This window comes from Cetorhinus maximus, chromosome 19 (assembly GCF_964194155.1).
Source record: "Cetorhinus maximus chromosome 19, sCetMax3.hap1.1, whole genome shotgun sequence".
Lineage (NCBI taxonomy): Eukaryota > Metazoa > Chordata > Chondrichthyes > Lamniformes > Cetorhinidae > Cetorhinus > Cetorhinus maximus.
Genome location: NC_135897.1, coordinates 30,380,136 through 30,406,952, shown reverse-complemented (window position 1 = coordinate 30,406,952; position 26,817 = coordinate 30,380,136). Strand labels below are relative to the sequence as shown.

The window sequence follows — 26,817 nt, the reverse complement described above, 5'->3', positions numbered from 1 at the left end:
ACTAGGTCCCAGCGAGATGTGTGGAGGGTGTGGGTGAGCGCTGTGACGGGACTTCAGGGAGGGTGCCTTCAGATTCCTCTTCAGAGGTTTCATTGGGGCTTGATTGGAGGCCCTGGGTCATGGACTCCGTCTGCTGCTTCCCAGATGTGCCTGCGAAAGCAAGGGGAGATAATTGGTGCATGGCAGTGGCCTGTGAAAGAGGACACATCACTCACAGCATGGTTGTCTGATGGATCCTCACTTGCTAAAGCAGCGCCGACCTCACCATCACCGGCCAGCTGGATGGCTCTGTTTTCGAATTCTGTCAGAGCTTTGATCTCTGGCATCCTTCCACCTGTCTGCGACCTCTCCCTCCTGTTGTGAGCCAGTTTGTCCTACATGGGTAGAGATGGGGATAGTGTATCAGGACGCCTGCAGGGCCAGATGATAAGTATGCCTGGCCTGTATGGGTGATGAGTGGTCCCATGGATGGAATGAGGACAATGACGGTGTGTGTGAGAGAGTGAATGGTGATGTCCTTTGCACTGGCAGTGAGTGAGGGCCCTGTGGATGTGTGATGGGATTGTGAGTGTGTGAGTTGGGAGTGATGGGAAGCGTGACTTACCCTGGGGGAATGGAGGAGATTATTTATCCTTTTGCGGCACTGGGTGGCTGTCCTTCTCTGCAGGGCGTTCGCACTGACCACCATTGCCACCGCCTCCCAAGCCGGGTTGATGACTTTGCTACCCATCCTGTGGCCAGAGTGGGGGCAGAATATACCCATGCGGGCCTCCACGGCATCCAGCAGTCGCTCGAGGGACCTGTCGTTGAACTGGAGGGCTGCAGTCTTTTTGCCTTTGCTGGCCATGTCTCCCAGGCAGCGGTGGTGAGCTGGTGGCGATGAGCACTTTGCTGGCGACTGCCTTTTAAAGATGGCGGCTGGCATGGTGCAACGGCGGGGTGATGGCAAGCGGGTGAATGAGAGCCAGCCTGCCATGGAAACGGTGTGTTTCATGGGAGCGAATAAATAATGAGGTGGGCTCGGCATGATACGGTGTGAAAACCCGCCATTTTCATCGGTGGGTAGGACTCCATTTTACCGGCCCGCTACCGCACTTAGTGGAATTCTGGGAAAATTCCGCCCATAGCCTTTGAATAGAAATGGCCACATAGGAAGATAAAAATGTTGCTAACTTCTAAATGGCTGATAATATCTTTAATGTGAGTTTTAGCATGTGCAGAGGCTGTATAGGTGACAAAAATGCCTGGCAAAATCTAGTGGCTGCTACATGAAGTGTGCAGGCAGGAAGTGTGCTAAGCCACAACACACCAATTCCAGCTTGCTTAGTAAAGTGATGATGCACAAGGAGATGGCACATAAATTACAACTAAATGGTAAATAGTAGGACAAAAGAATCATGTCTAAGTCCCTTTGTCTTAATTTTCTGATCTCCTGCACAAATGGTACAGATGAGCTTTACACTCACAACACGCTGATGGGGTGTCTTATTAGATTAGATTAGATGCACTTACTCCACACAAATATGGGATTAAGCACACTTAAAGCGAAAACTGTTCTGTGCATTTTCATTCTACATAGTCTATGATGCAGTCACTGATTCATTTTAATTACTTAGGAGGCTCAGTGCTTTCCTGGGCTCCAGGAAAATTCCATCTACAGAAACTAAGTTAGCAGCAACTACAAACTTAGGCGTGTTGTTCCTGCTTGTGGCATCTGCCGAGTTAAACTTATCAATTTAACATTAATGTTTCCTCTATAAAGCAATCTTGCAGGAACGTCTTTTTATGCACAGTTACGGATTAAGCCAATCTTGCAAGGAAATAGAACAAATGAAGAATTAAATGACATACGACATCAGGAGCTTGGCATTTTCTAAACATAATCATGTAAAGATGTATTGACTGCAATAATCTGTCTAGTAATTTCTTCTTGTTGAAGGTTATCAAAGAGTGTAGTGAACGTGTGAAAAAAATGGGTAGAACTGAGCAGCTGATCAACTTTGAGAAGAAACTGGAGTTTAAAGTCAAGGTATGAATAGAAAAATAGACCCCTGTCTATATAAGAGTAAATAACTCACTGTCTGCAGGCCAGTACACTTTAGAGAACTCTTCAGAACAGAATGAGTGGATTGGAGGACCAAGGTAAAGAAAAATCAAATTATAAACAAAATAGAAGATAAAATCACTCTTTATACAGTATAAAAGTCATATAAAATGTGTGTTACAATATGCATATTTTTAAAGGAATTCTCTAATTATAACAAGGTAGACTAGTGAAGAACAATAGCTTCCACTTAAACAATATCATTAAGCGTTTCTGACCAGTAACCATAGCCAGATCAATAGACCATCTTTATTTTATTATTACTAAAGATTCCATCTAACCAACACTGTACTCTCCCCAGGCTGTGCCAATCATCTCCCAATCTCGGTGGCTGCTGAAAGAAGGTGAACTAGAACAGATGTCAGGACAGAAAGCAACACGAACCTTTAGGAAGAAGAAACTGTTCAAGCCAGTGTACCTGATTCTGTTCAATGATCTTTTCCTAATAACCAAGAAACATTCCTAGTGAGTCATTGCAAAAGCATCAGAGCTATTGTCAATGTGAAAAAAACTAAATTGAAGTATTGTATGGTTTCATGTAATATAGCTTTAAGGCTTGTGCATGCTATCCAGGTTCCACCTTTGAAACTATCCAAAAAACCTTGTAAACAAATCATTGTACACTCACATATACATTTGTGTCTATACCTTTCCATACCTCTTCTTTCGGAAACTAGAAATTCTTGATAATGCAGCAGCCAGAAAATCAGATTTCAAAATTACACAGTATGAGCCAACACTATTGGACCAAAGCTGCAATTCTTAAAGGAATAAACCTGGATAGAAAAGCTTTCACTAGGGTGCTGGATGTTCAGTGGATTTGACACTGGTTATTCACCCTTGGGACATGGGTTAAATTCAAGCCTAGATTGATGGGATGAATGTCTCTTCTGTCTTTTGGCTGTAACAGTCTTATGTGAAAATGAGTTTTTGATAGTCTCAATCTAGCTCCTAGTAGACTAAACAGTCATAAATTCATCACTAACTAGCAATCTCACTCAGAGAGGCTGGTGTGGGAAATAAACGATATAATGTTGGTCAGTGGAGGATATTCTTCTGATGCACTTTTTTGAGACACATTAGAGGCACTTCACTCTATATCTGGCTGTTTGATATCTGACCTGTGAGTGGTTGCCATTGTCTCTGGTTGCCTGTAAAGCGAAAACTCTCTATTGTCCAATGCTACATCTTATGAGCACTTACATTCAAGAATATCCCTTTAAAATATTACCCTCATAATAACTGCAGTTTACACACTTGATTGCCATCATCCAATAAAGTTTTTATAGCTCAGACATAATATCAGGGCAAAAACAGAACTAAAAAGGTAAATTTTCCATACCTGTGCGCCGAGGAGTGGAAAATTCACCCTGAAGTACTTCTAGTAGTCCTAAAGGAAGTTTATTCACGTTGACAGTGAAATATCTTATGATGAAACATTATTCGGGCCTCCCAATCTTGTTATTAAGGGACAGAAAGAGAATTGTCTCATGCTAATAATTCTAGAACTGTCTCTTAAATCAGAGGCAATTTTCTGGACGGACCTTGCAGAAATTCTTCCCCAGACTATTCAGTATGGTTCTTAACTATGATGTTTTTTATTTCTAGTGGTGACAGGTATGAAGTGTTTGACTATGCACTTCGAGGCCTCCTTCGGGTACAAGAGCTAGAGGACCAGGGTCAGGCACTTGCAAATATATTCCTGCTACGACTCTTGGAGAACAACAATGACCGAGAGGTCCAATATATGCTGAAAGCAAAGTCACTGTAAGTATCTCAACAGAGCTGTGCAAGAAATAAAAATTGAAATTTTCTGGAAATGTGCATCAAAGTTGATGAATTTCTAGGAATACTTCCAATCTTTCCCAACAACCTAGGCAGAAGATTGCTTCCATCAACTCTCCCACCTGAGAAATACAATAACAGTTTCAGGTGCAGATCTGTTAGCATCAGAGAGAATAGGCAAGCTAATATTTTGGATAGGGACCTTAGTCCAAAATGTCCTGACACAGAATCTCCCATCTGTATTTCCAACATTTTTCATCTTATTTCAAGTTGTTAGCATATGTATTATTTTCTTGTTTTAAATCTCTGCCAAGAGGTACTCCAATTATCAGCCAACTAATGGGGCCTATAAAGCAGTGTATTAATGGTGCTGAGCTATGGATCATGCTTCCTACGAGCCTGATCATTGCTTCACAATATCAGAATGTACATCTGTGATTCTTTAACACTTCAGTCTGTGGGATGTGACATCCATCTGGCAAAATGAATCTCTTCGTATAATTTTTCCTCCCTAGTTACTTATTTGTGAATGTGATAAATATCTCTTCAGAACAGCAGGGCTGGCTTTCATCTCACTTGATCTTGAAAGGAATGATGGCAAAAATAAATCAGCTAACAGTTATTCAGTAAAAGGTTATGCAAATGACATTCTAATAATATACAAGATGGAAGATTTTTAAAAGGTTTTGCTGTTAAAACCCTTCTCAAATCTGTTTGATTTGAAATCCCAGTGGACCCAATGTTTCAACTATTGGAATCAAAGTCCCTGGGCGGAATTTTACAGCCCCTCCTGCTGGTGAGGTTATCCAGTACCACCAAAGTGAATTGTCTTTTGAATGGCTTGCAGCATTTTACGCCCTTGCCCCGACGGGGGGGGGGCCATAAAATCCCACCCACCATGTTGAGCAGCACAACTCACCTGATAATTTTTTAACTATAAGATCTGTGTCACTAACCCTGTGCTTTACTGTGGATGGAAATATACATGCATCTCTTGTAACTATAACAGTTAAATGAACTGCTGTCTGTAGTTAAGTCCAGGAACGTATTATTCAGAATTGCAGCCAATTATCTTAAAAAGTAGAATAATTATATTAGTTACATTGCACTATTGAAGATTCTCCTATCACAGCTAACATCTTATATTCTTAATGCTCAAATTACCTTGACTACAATTTACCAAAGAGCAAGTGGATATAATTATGAATGAATAGCATTGCTTCTTCCCTTTTTCCAACACTTTTTAGAAATGGCAGGGATGCAGTTCAAATAATAAAATTCACTGTGTCATTATGCCTACTATTTACCAATTTGGTTATCGGCTGAAATTTTACCATCAGTAAGTGCCACTTTGTAATAAAATGATGTTGACAATGGAACGTCTCTTGGAAATATAATGAACTAAACAAACCTAATGCTTCACAGCTCATTACTGAAGGGGTTTTGTGGATAAAATTGCAAAGCTTCTCTACTGTTCTGAGGTATATAGAAAAGCACAATGGCTTATGTTCCCTTTGGGATCTCCTCTATGTCTTCCTGTTTCTTTTCATGATTTATTTTACTGATTTTAATTGTCCACAAATCTACGTTGCAGGAGTGATAAGAAACGGTGGGTCCATGCACTTGCTCCAAACCGTAGAACAAAGTATGTTTCTCCCAGCTCACTGCATTGGGGTAAGGCTTTATGTTGTCATTTATTCCTGCCCACATATCTAACCAACCTTAGATACCGTAATCAGAAGTGAACTTTTCTCTCATTTCTTATACTAACATTTGATGAGCAGGCAACGAGTGGCATCCTGCTTCTGAGATCCATCTGGAACTGCGCCGAAATTGCACTATATCTGACCCAGGACTGGGTGCCCGAAATGGAAGCTGCTAATTTCCGTTAACGCATAAGCACAAAGGTCAAAAGAAACGACTGTTAGATTAATCATCATTGTTCAGTGTAAATGTTTAATTTTTGACTCCATCCCTTGGCTGCAGGTAAAGATACTAAAATTAAGTAACACTAAAAACAGGTGTGGGGTCACGGTGCAATGGTTAAACCACACCCGTTGCTTCCACTGTGGGCAGCATGCAGTTTGCTTATTTAAATTATTGTGGCATGCAGCCAGCATTCAGTGTGCTTGAGAGGCTGCATGCCTGATCAGAGGAAGCAAAATTGTGGAGATCAGTATGAGTTTAACCAGCTAGCCTCCATCACTTAAACTCAGCCTGTACCTCTTAAAGGGAAGGTGCATTTTGGCTGGAGCAGGTGCTGGATTTCATTGTAAAAGTGAATTTGACCAGGAAAAGACACAAGAATGGCACAATATGATAAACAGCAGGTTCCAAGAGTTTTCAACATGCACTGGAGGCCTTGAGCAAGAGAGGGAAAGCAGGAGAGATACAATCTATCCACAGGAGATCTGCAGACAAACTGTGTAAAGGCAGTGGTGGTCAATGCCCAGAGTCTAGCCCCCAGGAACTGGATACAGTGCCACAAGAATTTCAATGACCTCACATGAGTGGGGTCAGTGAATGTATCTTCAAATACTGTATCCCACAAACTGCATCACTAGCTTCACACACTGCACCCCACCCATCATTCATTGATCAACAACCTTGATCAATCATGACTCATAGCTTATATTCTGAGCTTCAATTCACCCTCACATACATAGCACTGCTGCAAACATCACACTAGCATCTCACAGCTTGCATACATGGTAGTCACATTATCCAAACACATTGACACTCGCTAACTCACTTCCCTCTTTGTTGCAGGATAAGGTAGCACATGTTTATGTCCTGACCTATATGGAGGAGATGCTGCTGGCCATTATTGGGATGGGCATTACTGAGGCTGTGACTAGTGGTGGGACTGAAATCATCAAAGGTGACTGTATCCTCATACCTAAATCTCCTTCTCACATCCCGCTTCCCCCTCATCCCGCAATCTCTTCTGATTTACAAGCTGAAGATAGTATAAACATGCACCTATTACTTCCCCTACACAGCATTACACACTGATTGACAATCTGCCTACTCTGCTTAATTCCGGTGGATTCTCCCTCCGCATGCACTGAAGAAGAGACACAATCGCACTTGCAGTACCGCCTCAGAATACTGACACTGTGTCTACCTCAGAGAGTAACTTAGTGTGGGATCTGCACATGATGAGACACTGGGTTCAGGCGGACTGTAGCCGGGGTAAGATGCAATGGTAGGGCAGTTAACTTGTCATTGGATGAGGACATATATGAATTCTGTTGCAGAGGACTCAGATAAGGACTTCAATGGGAAAACCCACCGAAGAAGACCGATGGGTATGTACACCGAAATGAGGAGTAAGGAGAAATCCCACACCAACCTGGCAAAGGGCTTTCTGCAAAGCTTGAAGCCCATCCTTTCTAGCATGGAAGTGGTGCATGAGAGCACTTGTGCACCCATCCAGGATGTAGCATCTGATGTTGCAAGTTCCACTTCAGCACAAGCAGAAGTTGCCCAATGTTTGGCCGCTGTAATGGAAGCTCAAACAGAAGGCATGCCAGCTGAGCTTGTTGCCTTGCAGGCTCAGACGGCTGCCATTATAGTTATGGATATCAATTTTTTAAAGGGCCTCCGGGATTTCACAGCAGCCCAGCAATTAATCCTCCAACAGACTGCTGGAATTGCAGAGGTGCTCTCCTGGGGGAGCGGCAATAGTATGGTGTAACGTAACTAGGTGCCCTCTTTCAGGGTCACAGCATTCATCCTTACATCACTGGTACTATGCCAGTGCCCTTGCTGTTGCCTGTCAGCCAGCCAAGACTGCTGCTGCCCATGCCAAGGTGATATAGTCTGAAGCCAGGCCTTCTCGGCCCAGAGCTGCTTGGGGTTATCCTGCAAGACTGCCTGCAGTTTCAACCTCTGAAAATCAGCTACCTTCCACCAGGCGTGCTGCAGTCACTAAGATAGAACTGCATAGGAACACTAGAACAGACAAAGGCTCAAGGAAGACAGGCACTGAGGGAATGCACAAGGATGATTAGTTGACTTAAGGCGTAGTTTGTTTCATAAATTTGGCTTGGAATGTGTGTTTTGTTGTGGCTTTTATGTCACCATTGTGGCCAAGACAACACTGTGATGGTCAGTAACAGAGGGAAGGTAAGGGCAACTTGGCAAATGGGGAATTGAGGTTGCTGGAAATGCAGTCAGATGAGCCAATCATGGCTAACCTAACCAGAAATGGGTTTGCTAGTTACTTCCTCTTCTTCCTCCTCCATTTCCTACTCTCAGCTGCTCACCATGTAGCTGATGACAAGGGCTGTGCCCTCATGATGGCCAAGTTGTGCAAGAGTGGATGGTGAACTGTGACCTGTTGCAAATATCACGTGTTCTAGCTTGGAAGGAGCCCATGCAAAAAAGTTCAAGGTCACGGTCACCTTCACAGCCACTAGCAACGCTGTCCTTGCTCTGTTCTGAAACTGCAGTTGTTAGCTTTCCTAATTACTTGCTGTACCCGCACACTGGCCTTTTGTGATTCATGCACGAGGACACTCAGATCCCTCTGAATCTCAGAGCTCTGCAACCTCTCATCATTTATATAATATGCTTCTTTTTTATTCTTCCTGCCAAAATGGACAATTTCATATTTGCTCACATTATACTCCATTTGCCAGATCTTTGCCCACTCACTTAATCTATCTATGTCCATTTGCAGCCTCCTTATGTCCTCTTCACAACTTACTTTCCTACCTATCTTTGTATCATCAGCAAATTAGCAACCATAGTTTCGGTCCCTTTATATAAATTGTAAAATGTTGTGGCCCCAGCACTGATCCCTGTGGCATACCACTCGTTACATCCTGCCAATGAAAAAGACCCATTTATGCCTACTTCCTGTTACCTGTTAGCTAGCCAACCTTCTACCCATGCCAATATGTTACCCCCTATACCATCAGCTTTTAGTCTCTGCAATAACCTTTGATGTGGCACCTTATCGCCTTCTGGTGTTTGATAAGTACAATACATCCACCGGTTCCCCTTTATCCCAGCACATGTGACTCCTTCAAAGAACTTCAATAAATTGGTCAAACATGAGTTCCCTTTAACAAAACCATGTTGACGCTGCCTAATTACTTTGAATTTTCCAAGTGCCCTGCTAAAACTTCTTTAATAACACCTTCTAACATTTTCCCTATGACAGATGTTAAGCTAATTGGCCTGTAGCTTCCTGTTTTCTGTCTCCCTCCCTTTTTGAATAAAGGAGTTACATTTGCTATTTTCCAGTCTAGTAGAACTTTCCCTGAATCTCTTCACAGAATCTATGGAATTTTTTGTAAATTAAAACCAAAGCTTAAACATCTTACTAGCCACTTCTTTTAAGATCCTAGGATGAAGTCGTTCAGGGCATGAGGATTTGTCAGTCCATAGCCCCAGCAATCTGCTCAATACCACTTCCCTGGTGATTGTAGATTTCCCGTGTTCCTCCCTCCATTCCATTTCCTGATTTATAGCTATTTCTAGGATGTTACTTGTATCCTCTATAGTGAAGACCAATGCAAAATACCTGTTCAATTCATCTGCCATCTCCTTATTTTCCATTATTAATTCACCAGACTGACTTTCTATAGGACCAAAGCTCACTTTGTTAATTTATTTCATATTTAAATATCTATAGAAACTCTTACTATCCATATTTATATTTCTAGCTAGCTTTCTCTTGTGCTCTAATTTTTCCCTCCTTATTAATCTTTTTGTTCTTTATATTCTGTCCAATCTTCTGACCTGTCACCCATCCTTGTGCAATTTTATTCTTTTTCATTAAGTTTGAAACTGTCTTCAACTTTTTTAGTTAAGCACTTCCCTTAGAATTTTTCTTTCTCAATGGAATGTATATATTCTGTGTTTTCTGAAATATCCCTTAAATGTCAGCCACTGCATCTCTATTGACCTATTCTTTAACCTCATATGCCAGTTCACTTTAGCTAGCTCTGCTTTTATGCCCTCATTTACATTTAAAATACAAGTTTTGTATTTTCTTCTCTCCCTCAAACTGAAAGTAGAATTCAATGATATTAATACTACTGCTATCTAGAGGTGCCTTCACTATGAGGTTACCAATTATTTCCATCTTGTTGCACAGTACCAGGTATGGTATAGCCTGCTCTCTGATTGGCGCCATGCTGTTCTAAGAGACTACCCTGAATACATTCTATGAACTCCTCATCTACACTACCTTTGCCCCTCTGAATTTTCCAGTTTATATGTACATTAAAATCCCCTATGATTTCACTGTGCTTTTCTGACAAGCTCCCATTATCTTTTCCTTTATACTCTATCCTACTGAGTAGTTACAATTAGGAGGTCTGTACACCACTCCCACAAGTGACTCCGTGCCTTTATCGTTTCTCATCTCAACTCAAACTGCTACTATATTTTGGTTTCCTGAACTTAGGTCATCCTCTCTAATGTGCTCTCTAATATCATCATTAATTAACAGAGCCACCCCTCCACCTATTCCTAGCTTCCTGCTCTTCCTAAGTGTCACGTATCCTTCAATATTCAGGTCCCAATCGATGTCATCTTGTAGCCATGTCTCTGTAATGGCTATCAGATCGCACTTATTTATTTCTAATTGCACTATCAGTTCATCTGTTTTGTTTCGAATGCTGCCTGCATTCAGATACAGAGACTTTAATTTTCTCCTTTTTATTATTTTTATAACATCTAGCCTTATCTGCTAATTTACTCTTCGATTTGTACTCTCTGTCCCTTCCTGTCACGGTCTGTTTATCATTTCCTATATTAGTACCTTTCTCTCCTGCCTTGTCTCTACTGTTTGGTTTTCCACATCTTCCCAAATTTGATCTCTTGCCCCCACGATTTAGTTTAAAACCCTTTATACACCTTAGTTGTGTGGATCGCTGGAACGCCAGCCGCAGCATGGTTCAGGTGTAGACCGACCCAATGGTACACCCCCACATTCCCCAGTACTGGTGCCAGTGCCCCACAAACTGGAACCCACTTCTCCCACACCAGTCTTCAAGCCATGCATTAATTTCTCTAATCTTATTCACCCTAGGGAGTTTGCACGTGGCTCAGGTAATAACCCAGAATTTATTACCTTTGAGGTTCTGCTTTTTAATTTGATGCCTTGTCCTCCTACTGACTATGCAGAACCTCCTTCCTCATCCTGCCAATGTCATTGGTACCTACATGGACCACAGGAGCTGGATCCTCCCCCTCCCATTGTAAGTTCCCCTCCAGCCTTGAGCAAATGCCCTGAAACCTGGCACCGGGCAGGCAACACAGCCATCTGGACTCGCTCTTTGTCAATCCCCCTCACTATACTGTCCCCAACTCTTTTTTTATTCATTCACAGGATGTGGGCTTCGCTGGCCAGGCCTGCCCTGGTTGCAACTACCATTGCATTCCTTTTCGCTCCCTCCACATAAATGGCTTTCTGTACCACAGTGCCATGGCCAGTCAGCTCATCAACCTGTAGCCCCAGTCTCATGCAAACAAGCTGAGAGAACCTCAAACCTGTTGGACATTACAGAGGCTGATGCTCCTGCACTCCTGTTGAACCCGTGTTTAGCTGTGCGTGTTTAAGAAACAGCCTTAGCTGAAGCATTGAGCTTCAAAATGACAGCGCAGGCATCAAATCAGTGTTACACACTGATCGACAATCTGCCTACCCTGCTTGCTTCCGGTGAACAGTCCCTACGCATGCACTCACACCTTCACCAAATTGGCATTTGGCGCAGCTAGCACTGAAAGTGTGCACATGCCGCAGATGCCACTTTGAAAGCAAAACAGCACTTATGACAATGAAAAACCAGTCACAATGGAACCAAATTTGCAGCCAAATATATTGTAAGTGAATAAAAAGAGCCTCCTGAGGAACCTTAGTTGTCGAAAGACAGGCCCTATGTTCAGTTGTAGATAATCAAAACATTGCCATTGTTTGTTACAATCTCACTAATGTTCTGCGGTCTCTACTAGATTGTCCCCAGGTACAGTGTGTCCAGAGGTACACTGCACAAGAACCTGATGAGCTGTCTTTGGAAGCTGCTGACATCCTTAATGTTGTGGAATGGACAATAGATGGTAAATGTCATTTTCTATTGTAAAGTACGGTTGCAAGTTTATAATTTAAATATCTTGACCTTGTACTGCACTATCGTCTCACTAAAATTGCTGGTTTTCTCCCAGTTCCTATAGTAATAGATTCTCCTTGTTTTAATCACTGGGGGAGCACAATAAAGAAGCATTAAATTAGGAAGTAGCGCACATTAGTTGGATGCTGAGTGAAACACCACGGTGGCAAATAGCAACAAAACACACAGATTGTACGAAAGGAAATAACATTTGGTCCACTTCATTTGCATCGTGCCAGAGAATATTCTTGCAATGGTATTGCACACTGAAATATAGAATGAGTGACATAGCTTCCAGCTGTGGCTCAGTAGGTAGCTTTTATTGCCTCTGAGTCAGAAGGCTGTGGGTTCAAGTTCCTCTCTATGACTTAAATGCTAAAATAAAGGCTGACACCTCAGTGTGGTACTGAGGGAGTGTTGCACTGTCAGAGGTACTGCCTATTAGGTGAGGTGTTAAACTGAGGCCCTGTCTGCCCTTTCAGGTGGATATAAAAGCTCCCAACATATTCTTTCATGGGTGTTATCCCTTGTGTTCTGGCCAAATTTATTCCTCAATCAACATCACCAAAAGATTATCAGATATACCCTGTCATTATTGTTTGGAGTCTGCAAATTAGCTGCCACATTCCCTACATTACAATAATGACTACACTTCAAAAGTACTTTGTTGGCTGTAAAGCACTTCATTGGCTTTGAGAATCAATGGTGCGATATAAATAGAAGTGTTTCTATTTGACAGTCAGGGAGTAGTTGTCAAATTAGTAAATCAGGATACATTTATTGAGGGAATTTTTTCTTTATTCATTCATGGGATGTGGGTATTGCTGGCTGGGCCAGCATTTATTGCCCATCCATAATTGCCCTTGAGAAGGTGGTAGTGAGCTGCCTTCTTGAAACGCTGCACTCAATGTGGTGTAGGTACACCCACAGTGCAGTTAGGAAGGGAGTTCCAGGATTTTGACCCAGCGACAGTGAAAGAACGGTGATTTATTTCCAAGTTAGGATGGTGAGTGGCTTGGAGGGGAACTTCCAGGTGGTGGTGTTCCCATATATCTACTGCCCTTGTCTTCTAGATGGTAGTGGTTGTGGGTTTGTCTCCTGTCTAAGGAGGCTTGGTGAGTTCCTGCAATGCATATTGTAGATGGTACACACTGCGTCAGTGTGCGACGGTGACGGAGGGAGCAAATGTTTGTGGATGGGGTGCCAATCAAGTGGGCTGCTTTGTTCTGGATGGTGTTGAGCTTCTTGAGTGTTGTTAGAGCCGCACTCATTCAGGCAAGTGGAGAGTTTTCCATCACGTTCCTAACTTGTGTCTTGTAGATCGTGTAAAGGCTTTGAGGAGTCAGGATTCCTAGATTCTGACCTGCTAGTCCAGTTCAGTTTCTGGTCAATGGTAACCCCCCAGGATATTGATAGTGGGGGATTCAGTGGTGGTAATGCCATTGAACATCAAGGGGCGATGGTTAGATTCTCTCTTGTTGGAGATGGTCATTGCCTGGCACTTGTGTGGTGCAAACGTTACTTGCCACTTGTCAGCCTAAGCCTGGATATTGTCCAGGTCTTGCTGCATTTGGACATGGACTGCTTCAGTACCTGAGGAGTTACGAATGGTGCTGAACATTGTGCAATCATCAGCGAACATCCCCACTTCTGACCTTATGATGGAAGGAAGGTCATTGATGAAGCAGCCGAAGGTGTTTGGGCCGAGGACACTACCCTGAGGAACTCCTGCAGTGATGTCCTGGAGCTGAGATGACTGACTTCTAACAACCACAACCATCTTCCTTTGTGCCAGGTATGACTCCATCCAATGGAGAGTTTCCCCCCGATTCAATTAAATCCAGTTTTACTAAGGCTCCTTGATGCCATACTTGGTCGAATACTGCCTTGATGTCAGGGGCAGTCACTCTCAGCTCACCTCTGGAATTCAGCTCTTTTGTCCATGTTTGAACCAAGGCTGTAATGAGGTCAGGAGCTGAGTGGCCCTGGTGGAACCCAAACTGAGCGTCAGTGAGCAGGTTATTGTTAAGCAAGTGCCGCTTGATAGCACTGTTGATGACCCCTTCCATCACTTTACTGATGACGGAGAGTAGACTGATGGGGCGGTAATTGGCCTGGTTGGATTTGTCCTGTTGTTTGTGTACAGAACATTTCTGGGCAATTTCCCACATTGCCAGGTTGATGCCAGTGTTGTAGCTGTATTGGAACAACTTAGCTAGGGGCACGGCAAGTTCAGGAGCACAAGTCTTGAGTACTATTGCCAGAATATTGTCAGGGTCCATAGCTTTTGCAGTATCCAATGCCTTCAACTGTTTCTTGATATCACGTGGAGTGAATCGAATTGGCTGAAGACTGGCACCTGTGATGCTGGGGTGGATGGATCATGCACTCGGCACTTCTGGCTGAAGATTGTTGTGAATACTTCAGCCTTATCTTTTGCTCTGCTGTGCTGGGCTCTTCCAACAATGAGGATAGGGATACTTGTGAAGCTTCCTCTTCCAGTGAGTTGTTTAATTATCCACCACCATTCATGACGGGATGTGCCAGGACTGCAGAGCTTAGATCTGATCCATTGGTTGTGGGATCGCTTAGCTCTTTAATCGCATGCTGCTTTTGCTGTTTGGCATGTAAGTAGTCCTGTGTTGTCGGCTCAACAGGTTGACACCTCATTTTTAGGTATGCCTGGTACTGTGAGCCCCTGGCTTGGTGGTAATGGTAGAGTGGGGGATATGCCAGGCCATGAGGTTACAGATTGCGGTCGAGTACTATTCTGCTGCTGCTGATATCCCACAGCGCCTCATGGATGCCCAGTCTTGCTAGATCTGTTCGAAATCTATCCCAGTTAGCATGGTGGTAGTGCCAAACAACACAATGGAGTGTATTCTCAATGTGAAAATGGGACTTCGTCTCCACAAGAAATGTGCAGTGATCACTCCTACTGATGCTGTCATGTACAGATGCATCTGCGACATGCAGGTTGGTGAGGTTGATGTCAAGTATGTTTTTCCCTCTTGCTGGTTCCCTCACCACCTACTGCAGACCCAGTCTAGCAGCTATGTCCTTTAGGACTTGGCCAGTTCAGTCAGTAATGGTGCTTCTGAGCCACTTTTAGTGATGTACATTGAAGTCCCCCACCCAGAGTACATTCTGCTCCCTTGTCACCTTCAGTGCTTCCTCCAAGTGGTATTCAACACGGAGGAGTACGGACTTATCAACTGAGGGGAGGCAGTACATGGTAATCAGCAGGAGGTTTTCTTGCCTATGTTTGACTTGATGCCATGAGACTTCATGGGGTTCAGAGATGATGTTGAGGACTCCCAGGGCAACTCCCTCCCGACTGTATATCACTGTGCCGCCACCTCTGCTAGTTCTGTCCTGACAGTGGGACAGGACATACCCAGTGATGGTGATGGTGGTATCTGGGACATTATCTGTAAGGTATGATACCGTGAGGATAACTATGTCAGGCTGTTGCTTGACTGGTCTGTGAGACAGCTCTCCCAGTTTTGGTACAAGCCCCCAGATGTTAGTAAGGAGGACTTTGCAGGGTTGACAGGGCTGAGTTTGCGGTTGTCCTTTCTGGTGCCTGAGTAAATGCCGAGTTGTTTTCACACAGCAGGTGATTTTGGAGAGTTTCAGCAGCATGCCTGTGCACCACACTGCGTCATCGGCACAGGATAAGTCAACAAAGGCGATTCCTGTCTTCCGGCCTTTCGGGAAACTGGCCTTCAAGTGTGAGGTCAGTGTCAGGACCTGGTTGGAATAGTTGCAGCCTATGCGAAAACCTGCCTGCTGGGGAGCATTGCTGCTTCCAGGGTGGGACTCAGTCTGTTGAGCAGGAGATATTCCAGGACCTTATATATTGAGAGCGGGTGAGCGTACGGTAGCTGCATGGATCGTTGAGTAGCTTTCCTGGCTTGGAAAGGCCATTATCTTCGATTGGCACCAGATATTTGGAATGGTGCCCTTGCTGTGGTTGTTGGTAAACAGCTTAGCTAGCCTCTTCTTTCTCTGTAATCCGATGTTCTTCAGGAATTCTGGCATAAATCCCATTGACTTTGCCTGACTTGGTGTCCAGTTCCTCTTTTGTGGAAGGGCTTGAGAAATCTGTCCGCTCTTGGGGTGTCTGACTCTCTGATACGCCATTTGTGTTTATCATGTATATGAAAATGCTGCCCAGGTGACATAATCCCAGACTGAATTGAGTCTTATTGGGCAAGTAGCCAAGATCCCACTCAAACAATGGGTAAATAGTGGATTCTCTTAAAATAATTGGGTCAAGATTGCTGTCAGAAAAGTAGGCACAACCCTGTGTAGATGGTCACAGACTCGCCATAGTCAAGTGGAAGCCTTTGGCAGATGTGAAGGCTCCACAACTGTGGACAGGAGCACACAGATTAACAAGTTAACAATTTATGACATTTGAGCTTTGGAAAATGCTGAATTTGGGCAAAACCCAGGCTGCCTCCTTCTCGTTCTGTGACTCGTTTTCTACCAGAAAAGCAGCAAACTTGTTTGCTCTGGTAAACAGTGCATCAGTTGCCTGTTTGTTTTCACTTCTTGGGGCTGAAGATTTGGCAGCCTGGAAAAGGGGGGTGGGGGGAGGGGGTGGGGAGGAGGGGGAGGGGTGCCAAATGCAAAGGAAGTTCAGGGTTACACTAAATTTTACACTAACAGGCAGTACTATGTTTACCCTGGAAATTGCCTGTAGCTGCTCCTGCAGCATATAATACAGCTGTCACTGTCTCCGAATTGGTAAAGCACAATTTCCACATGCATTACTCTAGTGGCAAGTGCAAGACTGTGTGCCTTTACCTTTATAGTCTGTTGGCAGGGTAACAACAGTGTGTATTTATATAGCACCTTTAACGTAATAAAGCATCCCATGCTGCTTCACAGCGGTATTATAAAACAAATATAACATCGAGCAATATAAAGGGATATTAGGCAAATGACCAAAAGCATGGTCAAACAGGTAGGTTTTAAGGAGTGCCTTAAAGAGGAAAGCTAGATAGAGAGGCAGAGAATTTTAGAGAGGGAATTCAAGAGCCTCTAAAGTTTAGAAGAATGAGAGGTGATCTCATTGAAACATACAAAATTCTTACAAGACTCGACAAGGTAGATGCAGGAAGGGTGTTTCCCCTGTCTGGAGGGGTCTAGAATCAGGGTTACAGTCTCAGAATAAAAGGTAGGCCATTTAGGACAGAGATGAGGAGGAATTTCTTCACTTAGAGGATGGTAACTCTTTGGAATTCTCTACCCCAGAGGGGAGTGGAGGCTCAGTCATTGATAATGTTCAAGACAGAGATCGATAGATTTCTAGATATTAAAGCTATCAAGGGATGCAGGGATAGTGCAGGAAAATGGCGTTGGGGTAGAAGATCAGCTATGAACTAACTGAATGGTGGAGCAGGCTCAAGGGGCTGAATGACCTACTGCTGCCCCAATTTCCTACTTTCCTGAGGGCCAAGACAGCTGAAGGCACAGCCACCAGAGGTGGAGCGATTAAATTTAAGGATGCCCAAGGAGCCAGAATTAGATGAGCACAGATATCTTGAGAGGGTTATGTGGCTGTGGGAGAATACAGAGATAGTGAAGGGTGAGGCCATGGAGTAATTTGAAAACAAAAAAGAGAATTTTAAAATCGAGGTGTTGCTTGACTGGGAACCAATGTAAGTCAGCGAACACAGGAGTGATGGGTGAACACTGGGGGGAGTGGTGATGGGTCAACATGGGGGCTGATGGGTGAACATGGGGGATGATGGGTTAACATGGGGGTGATGGGTGAACACAGGGGGTGACGGATGAACATGGGGGTGATGGGTGAACATGGGGGATGATGTGTGTGATGGGTGAACATGGGGGATGATGGGTTAACATGGGGGTGATGGGTAAACACGGGGGGGAGGTGATGGGTGAACATGGGGGATGATGGGTTAACATGGGGGTGATGGGTGAACACGGGGGAGGTGATGGGTGAACATGGGGGATGATGGGTTAATATGGGGGTGATGGGTGAACACGGTGGGGGGTGATGGGTGAACATGGGGGTGATGGATGAACACGGGATTGATGGGTGAACATGGGGGAGTGATGGGTGCACATGGGGTTGATGGGTGAACAAGGGGGGGGGTAATGGGTGAACACAGGGGGTGATGGATGAAGATGGGGGGGTAATGGGTGAACACAGGGGGTGATGGATGAAGACAGGGGGTAATGGATGAACACAGGGGGTGATGGATGAACACGGGGGGTGATGGGTGAACATGGGGGTGATGGATGAACACGGGGGGTGATGGGTGAACACAGGGGGGGTAATGGGTGAACACGGGGGTGATGGATGAAGACAGGGGGTGATGGATGAAGACGGGGGTAATGGGTGAACACAGGGGGTGATGGATGAACACGGGGGGTGATGGGTGAACATGGGGTTGATGGGTGAACACAGGGGGTGATGGATGAAGATGGGGGAGTAATGGGTGAACACAGGGGGTGATGGATGAACACGGGGAGTGATGGGTGAACATGGGGGTGATGGATGAACACGGGGGGAGATGGGTGAACACGGGGGTGATGGGTGAACACAGTGGGGGGTGATGGGTGAACAGGATTTTGTGAGAGTTAGGATATGGGCAGCAGATTTTTGGATGACATCAAGTTTATGGAGGGTGGAACATGAAGGCTGACCAGGAGTGCATTAGAATAGTCCAGCCTGGTGGTAATAAAGGCAGCAGCAGATGAACTGAGGAAGGGCAGAATTGGGCAATATTGTGGAGGTAATGAGGGTAAAGGTGGAAAGGACTAGGCCTGCTCCCAGTCGGTGTTACTTAGCGGCACTCCTTGTTTTCCTTATCTCCCTGTCAGTAGCAATGGAAAGACGAAATCCCATAGGAATACCTATGGCCCAAAAAATAAAAAACAGATAATTAGAAATCCCTCCTACACATGGTAGGGTTAAATTGGACCATGTGGCACCTGTTTTTCAGCCACTATGTGACCTCCTTAGGTCCCAAAATGTTGGGCAGGAGACCTGTGCAAACTTCCAACTGGAAGTGTGCCACACGCCAGATTGGCTAAGGAAAGAAAGCAGTATCCTTCACCCAAGTCTGAAGCAGGCATTAAAAAAATCGCACAGGTAAGTGAGGGGCCTGATGCCTATTTCAGGTCGTCACTCTGCTGCCCCAATCCTGGATTAGTTAATTTCAACAGGAAAAGGTGTCATGGCAACTAAATAAATTAGGTTGGAAAGTTCTGAAAATAGGAAACAACCAAAAGACATTTTAATAATGAGAAATGTAATAATATAGCTTATGAAGTCTTAGCTTGAATTCAGGTCAGGTTGAGTCTGCAGCATTCTTAGATCCAAAGTCCTCCCCATTTTGCAAAGCAAGTTAAAAAAAAACATACATCCTATTTGTTCCATGTTCACAGTGAGTATTTTGAAAGTTTGGTCTGCACGTCCGTGTTTGATGAAAATCATTGGAGAGTAGACTCCTATTTGCTCAACACTGCTTCTAACAATGATGGAAGTAATTCTTGCCCTTGCATAATAAAAGGGGGAATTGTTGCAAATTTGGCATTTCCCACCTATTGTATGGAATCACTGTTAGGGAGGAGTTGATGAAAATGAAGGGAGGAATGGAGAGCAATAAAGTGGAGAAGCTTGTGAGTAATGAAGAGAGAACAATGGGCAGGAGCAGGAGTGATACTCGGGGAGAAGGGGAGTGGTGTTGATGGCAACATGTTGTGGTGGAGGAGGAGGAGGGAGAGTGGCGCGGCATAAAGGAAAGTGCCAGCTTGAACTGGTTTCTGGGGGTGGGGGAAGGCTACCACTATACATTTGGGTGAAGAATATCAGTTAAACCTGGTAAGGTGGGAAGGGCAGTCATAGGTAGTGTAAAGTGAGGGAGGAAAGGGTGCCAGTTTGAAAATTGGGATGCAGGAAGAGTGTAATGATGAGCTAGTTTGAAAACAGAGACAAATTTCAAGTTAAACTGAGGGAGGAGGGGAAGAAGAATGCCTGTACGAAGTAGGGATGAGGATTGGAAAAGAAGCATGTGTCCCCAGGAAAGGGTCAACAGTTGACATGGTGCAATCTGTTTATGAATCAGGTATGGAGGGGATTGAGAATCTATCCTGTGCTAATTCAAGTTCAAATAGTTTATATATTACAGTGTATTGGGCCCAAAGTGTTTCTCAGTATATGTAAATTTGAAATGTTTTCACTTATTACTATGATCATCAATGATTAAATCATTATCAGCTGGAGCACTAGAGGAATAGGTAAGACTAGGAAAGAGGACCTGTTTGGGGATTATCAGGAACTAGGAACTAAATAACCCCAAGGGTTATAATCTCCGGATTACTACCCGAGCCACGTGCAAATTGGCATAGGGACGCAAGAATAAGGGAAGTAAACACGTGGCTAAAGGAGTGGTGCGGGAAAGAGGGGTTCCATTTCATGGGGCACTGGCATCAGTGTTGGAACAGGAGGGATCTGTACCTTTGGGACAGTCTCCACCTGAACCAATCTGGGACCAATGTTCTAGCGAAAAGGGTAAATAGGGTGGTCAACAGGACTTTAAACTAGAAAGTGAGGGGGGAGGGAAGGGTAAAACTCCAAGAAGTATGACTAATGGGAAACAAAGCAGCAGGTTAGCGTGTGGGGAGGGTGGATTCAACTTCATGGAAAATTATGAAAAAACTGAAAAGAAAGGAGAGCCCAGGAGAGGCTATTAAAGTCCCCAGAACACAAAATAGGACAGAGTGTTTGGAAAGGGCTAGGAATCTAACTTCAAGCACATCAGATAAAGGGACGACAATGAGAAAGGGGATGGGAAATACAGAACTGAAGGTGTTGTATCTGAATGCACGCAGTATATAAAATAAGGTAAACGAGCTTGTGGCGCAGATTGAAATTGGCAGGTATGATGTGGTGGGCATCACGGAGACATGGCTGCAAGGGGATCAGGACTGGGAGCTAAATATCCAAGGATATACATCCTATCGAAAAGATAGGCAGGTTGGCAGAGGGGGTGGGGTTGCTTTGTTAGTAAGAAATTAAATTAAATCGATAGCAAGAAATGACGTAGGGTCAGGTGATGTAGAATCTGTGTGGGTAGAGTTGAGGAACTGCAAAGGCAAAAAAACCATAATGGGAGTTATGTACAGGCCTCCGAACAGTAGTCAGGTAGTGGGGCACAAGATACACCAGGAGATAGAAAAGGCGTGTAAGAAAGGCAAGGTTACAGTGATCATGGGGGATTTCAATATGCAGGTAGACTGGGAAAATCAGGTTGGTAGTGGATCCCAAGAAAAGGAATTTGTGGAATTTCTACGAGATGGTTTTTTGGAGCAGCTTGTGGTAGAGTCCACTTGGGAACAGGCAATTCTAGATTTAGTGATGTGTAATGAGGCAGATTTGATAAGGGAGCTTAAGGTGAAGGAACCCTTAGGAGGAAGTGACCATAATATGATAGAATTTACCCTGCAATTTGAGAGGAAAAAGCTGGAATCAGATGTAATGGTATTACAGTTGAATAAAGGCAACTACAGAGGCATGAGGGAGGAGCTGGCCAGAATTGACTGGGAGATGAGCCTAGTAGGAAAGACAGTGGAACAGCATGGCAGGAGTTTCTGGGAGTAATTTGGGAGACACAGCAAAAATTCATCCCAAGGAAGAAGAAGCATACTAAAGGGAGGATGAGGCAACCATGGCTGACAAGGGAAGTCAGGGACAGCATAAAAGTTAAAGAGAAAGCATACAATGCGGCGAAGAGCAATGGGAAACCGGGGATTGAGAAGCCTACAAAGACCAACAGAGGACAACTAAAAAAGAAATAAGGAGGCAGAAGATTAAATATGAGGGTAAACTAGCCAGTAATATAAAAGAAGATTGCAAGAGTTTTTTTAGATATATAAAGGGTAAGAGAGAGGCAAAAGTGGACATTGGGCCGCTGGAAAATGACACTGGAGAAGTAGTAGTGGGGAACAAAGAAATGGTGGAGGAACTGAATAGGTACTTTGCGTCAGTCTTCACAGTGGAAGACACGAGTGACATCCCCAAAGTTCAAGAGAGTTGGGGGGCAGAGGTGAGTATGGTGGACATTACCAAGGAGAAGGTACTAGGAAAACTGAAAGGTCTGAAGTTGGATAAATCACCTGGACCAGGTGGATTACACCCCAGAGTTTTGAAGGAGATAGCTGAAGAGATAGTGGAGGCATTAGTGGTGATCTTTCAGGAATCACTGGAGTCAGGGAGGGTCCCAGAGGACTGGAAAATCGCTAATGTAACCCCCTTGTTTAAGAAGGGAGTGAGGCAAAAGATGGGAAATTACAGGCCGATTAGCCTGACCTCGGTCGTTGGTAAGATTTTAGAGTCCATTATTAAGGATGAGATTTCAGAATACTTGGAAGTGCATGGTAAAATAGGGCAAAGTCAGCATGGTTTCATCAAGGAGAGGTCATGCCTGACAAATCTGTTAGAATTCTTTGAGGAGGTAACAAGTAGGTTAGACAAAGGAGAGCAATGGATGTTATCTACTTGGACTTCCAGAAGGCCTTTGACAAGATGTCGCACAGGAGGCTGCCTAGTAAGATAAGAGCCCATGGTGTTAGAGGCAAGGTACTAGCATGGATAGAAGATTGGCTGTCTGGCAGGAGGCAGAGAGTGGGGATAAGGGGGTCCTTCTCAGGATGGCGGCCGATGACTAGTGGAGTTCCGCAGGGGCCAGTGTTGGGACCACAACTTTTCACTTTATACATTAATGATCTAGATGAAGGAAGTGAAGGCATTCTGGCTAAGTTTGCAGATGATACAAAGATAGGTGGAGGGACAGGTAGTATTGAGGAGGCGGGGAGGCTGCAGAAGGATTTGGACAGGTTAGGAGAATGGGCAAAGAAGTGGCAGATGGAATACAATGTGGGGAAGTGTGAAGTCATGCACTTTGGTAGGAAGAATAGAGGCATAGACTATTTTCTAAATGAGGAGAGAATTCAGAAATCTGGAGTGCAAAGGGACTTGGGAGTCCTAGTCCAGGATTTTCTTAAGGTTAACTTGCAGGTTGAGTCGGTAGTTAGGAAGGCAAATGCAATGTTGGCATTTATTTCGAGAGGACTAGAATATAAAAGCAGGGATGTGCTGCTGAGGCTTTATAAGGCTCTGCTCAGACCACATTTAGAATATTGTGAGCAATTTTGAGCCCCGTATCTCAGGAAGGATGTCCTGGCCCTGGAGAGGGTCCAGAGGAGGTTCACGAGAATGATCCCAGGAATGCAAGGCTTAACATATGAGGAACGTTTGAGGACTCTGGGTCTATACTCGATGGAGTTTAGAAGGATGAGGGGGGATCTGATTGAAACTTACAGAATACTGAAAGGCCTGGATAGAGTGGACGTGGGGAAGATGTTTCCATGAGTAGGAGAGACTAGGACCCGAGGGCACAACCTCAGAGTAAAGGGAAGACCTTTTAGAACAGAGATGAGGAGAAACTTCTTTAGCCAGAGAGTGGTGAATCTATGGAATTCATTGCCACAGAAGGCTGTGGAGGCCAGGTCATTGAGTGTATTTAGGACCGAGATAGATAGGTTCTTGATTGATCAAAGGGGATCAAAGGTTACGGGGAGAAGGCGGGAGAGTGGGGTTGAGAAACTTATCAGCCATGATTGAATGGCGGAGCAGACTCGATGGGCCAAATGGCTTAATTTCTGCTCCTATGTCTTATGGTCTTATGGTCTTATAGGACAGAGTGGTTCAACATATAGGTCCTGAAATGTTGTTGGGTACCTGTGCATAAACGCACTTGCTAAAATTTCTTCCTCCACCATTAATAGAAGGTTACTTGTTTTTTAAATTTACGACAGGTCAAATTTTATTCAAATAAGGTGCAACCAAAAGACCTTCGTTCTTAATCTGCCCTTGCTTCAAGTGGCCTATAAGTCATTGCTGCTAACAACTGATACCAAAAGCGAAAAAGGCAGTATTGTCCTGGAGTAACATCTCACTTCAAAAAGAAACACATTCATTAAAATGTCATCTTTCAAAAAAAAACCCAATTAAAATGTTTTTGAAAAGTGTGTAACTTATTCAGAGCTGATAAGTTGGGAGAGTAGAGTTTAATTAGTAAGTGTAACTTGACACTGTCTTTCAGGCTGGATATTAGGAGATCGTTTGCACGATGGGGAGAAAGGTTGGTTTCCCTGTCTAATGGTTGAAGAAATCAAAAACCCACAACTCCGAGCTCAGAACAGAAAAGAATGTTACCGAATCTATAAGGCCGAGGAATGCCATGGAAGTAAGAATAAGGAAGGAAGAAAATTTACCAACAGAAATGTGATCCATCAGCGGTGATAGAATCTTATTATTTTGTCCTGCTTGCACTTTTGACAGATTGCGAAACTTTCATCATTCTGCATGGCAGTGTTAACAGTGAAATTTTACCAGAAAACTGCGGATTGTCAACAGTTTTTATTTAATTCACAGAATGCTACATTTTTAAAAGTTATTTCATCTGCACAGTATAAGCATGACTGAAGTGAATGTTTTCCATCTGCAGAATGCAGCCACTAAATACATTGGATGGAGATTATTCAGACTTTTTTTTAACTAAACAAAAGTTAGTTACAACTAAAATATATTGGCAGCTATGTAGATAAAAAGTATACTTGAATCAGGATAAATCCTGCTATACTTGTATAATGTTTGAATCAAAAGAGTTCAGAGGATGAATTATAATATGAAAAGCTACGAATAGAGTCTCTGCCTTGAAGAATCCATGAAGAATTACACTCTATATATAAGCTAAATGCTGTAGGTCTCTGTATAACTGGTATAGGTCACCTGTGAAGATGCAGTAGGGTCTTCTGCACCAGTGCTGCAGGTTTCTTGTACAAGCCCACACAATTTGACCTATCTGGTAAATTATTTTTATTACGTATTTGACCAAAAGATTCCAAAGAAGGGAATCTATATAAAAAATGTCAGATCTGTGGAATTGAACCAGCAGTAGTTTAGTTCCTAATCTTAGCCCCAGGGATTATTATTTGGTTTGTTACTTCCTAAATACAAACTTTTTGCTTTGCGCAATGAACCATTTCTTGGTTATAAGAAAACATGAAAGACAACCAACTACCACATGAAGAATGAAATCTGATAACTAAGGGAAATATCTAAAATGAGTATAGGAACATATAGGAACTATACTCTGTCTACAAAATAATGGAGATTATTCAGTTGGATTTAGAATAAATCCAGTTGCTACAAAACTCTGATAATAAGCTTTTAAAGGTGAATGATGAAGGAAATTGATATTAAAGATCTCCTTTTATTAACCTGTAATTTGAAATAATGACCCATCTCAGATGATGAGCATTGGGGGGGGGGGTTTCTATCAAACCATTATATGGGTCGCTTAGTTACAATGAAGTTATACACTTCAATGAAGAGGAAAAGCATTGTATTCAGCCCATACTACAGTTTCTGATCCCTCACCACTGATTCCCCATCCCTGAACACTGTGTCAGGCTAAACCAGATTGTTCACAACTTTGGGTTCCCTCTTTGATCGAAACTGACCCCACATCCTCTCAGTCACAAAGACTGTCTAATTCCACCTCTGTAACATGTCCTGCCTCCACCTTGCCTCAACCCATCTGTTATTGAAACCCTCATTCATGCCTTTATCTCCAGGCTCAACTATTCCAAAACAAAAATCTTGAGTTCATCCAAAAGTCTGCTGCCCTATCTTAACCCATACCAAACCCCACTCACCCAATACATCTAATGTACAGAAATTCAAACTCCTGAATCTGATCCTTAAATTTGCTGACAGTTGATTTGCTTTTCCTTTTCGAGACAACTGTTTGGCAGGATGAAAGTTGTTTTTATTTGACCCATGATATCAGTGGAACAGTCCATTAAGAAAAGGGATAGTTAGATAAATTTGTCAGTAAGTTGAAGATTTATTCAGGATTTAAAATCTTTACAGCATTAACTGTGTCATCAGAATTTTGCTCGCAGTAACTTAGGTTGGAGATGTACTTTAGCTCTTAATTGTGTCAAAGTTATCAACTGCATGGTAGTGTTATAAATATTTAGGGCAGATTTTCCACTGGGCTTAACTAATGGCCTGGGCACATACAGGATTATCCACCCATCAACGTTCTGTCATACAAATGTGGACTTTATATAGTGCCAACACTGGCAGAGCTTGAGAGAGTTTAAATGTGCAGCTGACCAGGAGATTCTGAGTTAAGAAAAATTTACATTTATAAATATTGTGATTATGAATTAGTCATCAAGCAGCTATTAAGTATTCATGAAGCATATCAAAGAGTGCTGAATAAAAGAACAAAAGTTAATGTTTTGCATTGTAAAACGGTTTCAGCAATTTGTGAAGAGTGTCATCCACCATGTGTTCCAATGGGGAATTTCTGTAATCTTATAAAGAGAACAATTAAAATCACATTATAATTGAATCCAGTGTCGTTTTTGTGGTTTTATATCTATCAGGTATGCAATTGTGTGTGTTTATTTGATCCGCGGTTGCTGTGGGACCTTATGCTTCACTGGTAAACTGCAGTTGATATGTTGGATCATGAGCTTAATTTGAATGAAGTCACACTGCCAGTGAGCAGTATCTTTATGGTACAATTGAGCTGGAACACATTCTACTACATCTCATTAATTTTCAAAAGCTAGAATGAGGTGCGAGAATGTTGAGGATGTGAATATTTATGGAGCGACCACCCATGTCTTAGAGGTTCATTTAAATGTATTGTTTTGATCATTGGTTGAGGTAAT

The 26,817-nt window shown here is 43.3% G+C and overlaps 1 protein-coding gene across 1 annotated transcript in view; it reads left to right on the top strand.

Annotated features, from left to right (window-relative positions):
- The window catches only part of LOC144693717 (ephexin-1-like), a 67,418-nt gene extending 40,952 nt beyond the window's left edge, over positions 1-26,466 (top strand). The window contains exons 10-15 of the mRNA XM_078563649.1: positions 1,940-2,029; positions 2,406-2,569; positions 3,713-3,871; positions 5,484-5,563; positions 11,864-11,968; positions 24,168-26,466. Of these exons, the coding sequence (XP_078419775.1) occupies positions 1,940-2,029; positions 2,406-2,569; positions 3,713-3,871; positions 5,484-5,563; positions 11,864-11,968; positions 24,168-24,367 (798 nt within the window). The 3' untranslated portion in view covers positions 24,368-26,466. The remainder of the gene's footprint in view (positions 1-1,939; positions 2,030-2,405; positions 2,570-3,712; positions 3,872-5,483; positions 5,564-11,863; positions 11,969-24,167) is intronic.
- Positions 26,467-26,817: the final 351 nt, after the last annotated feature.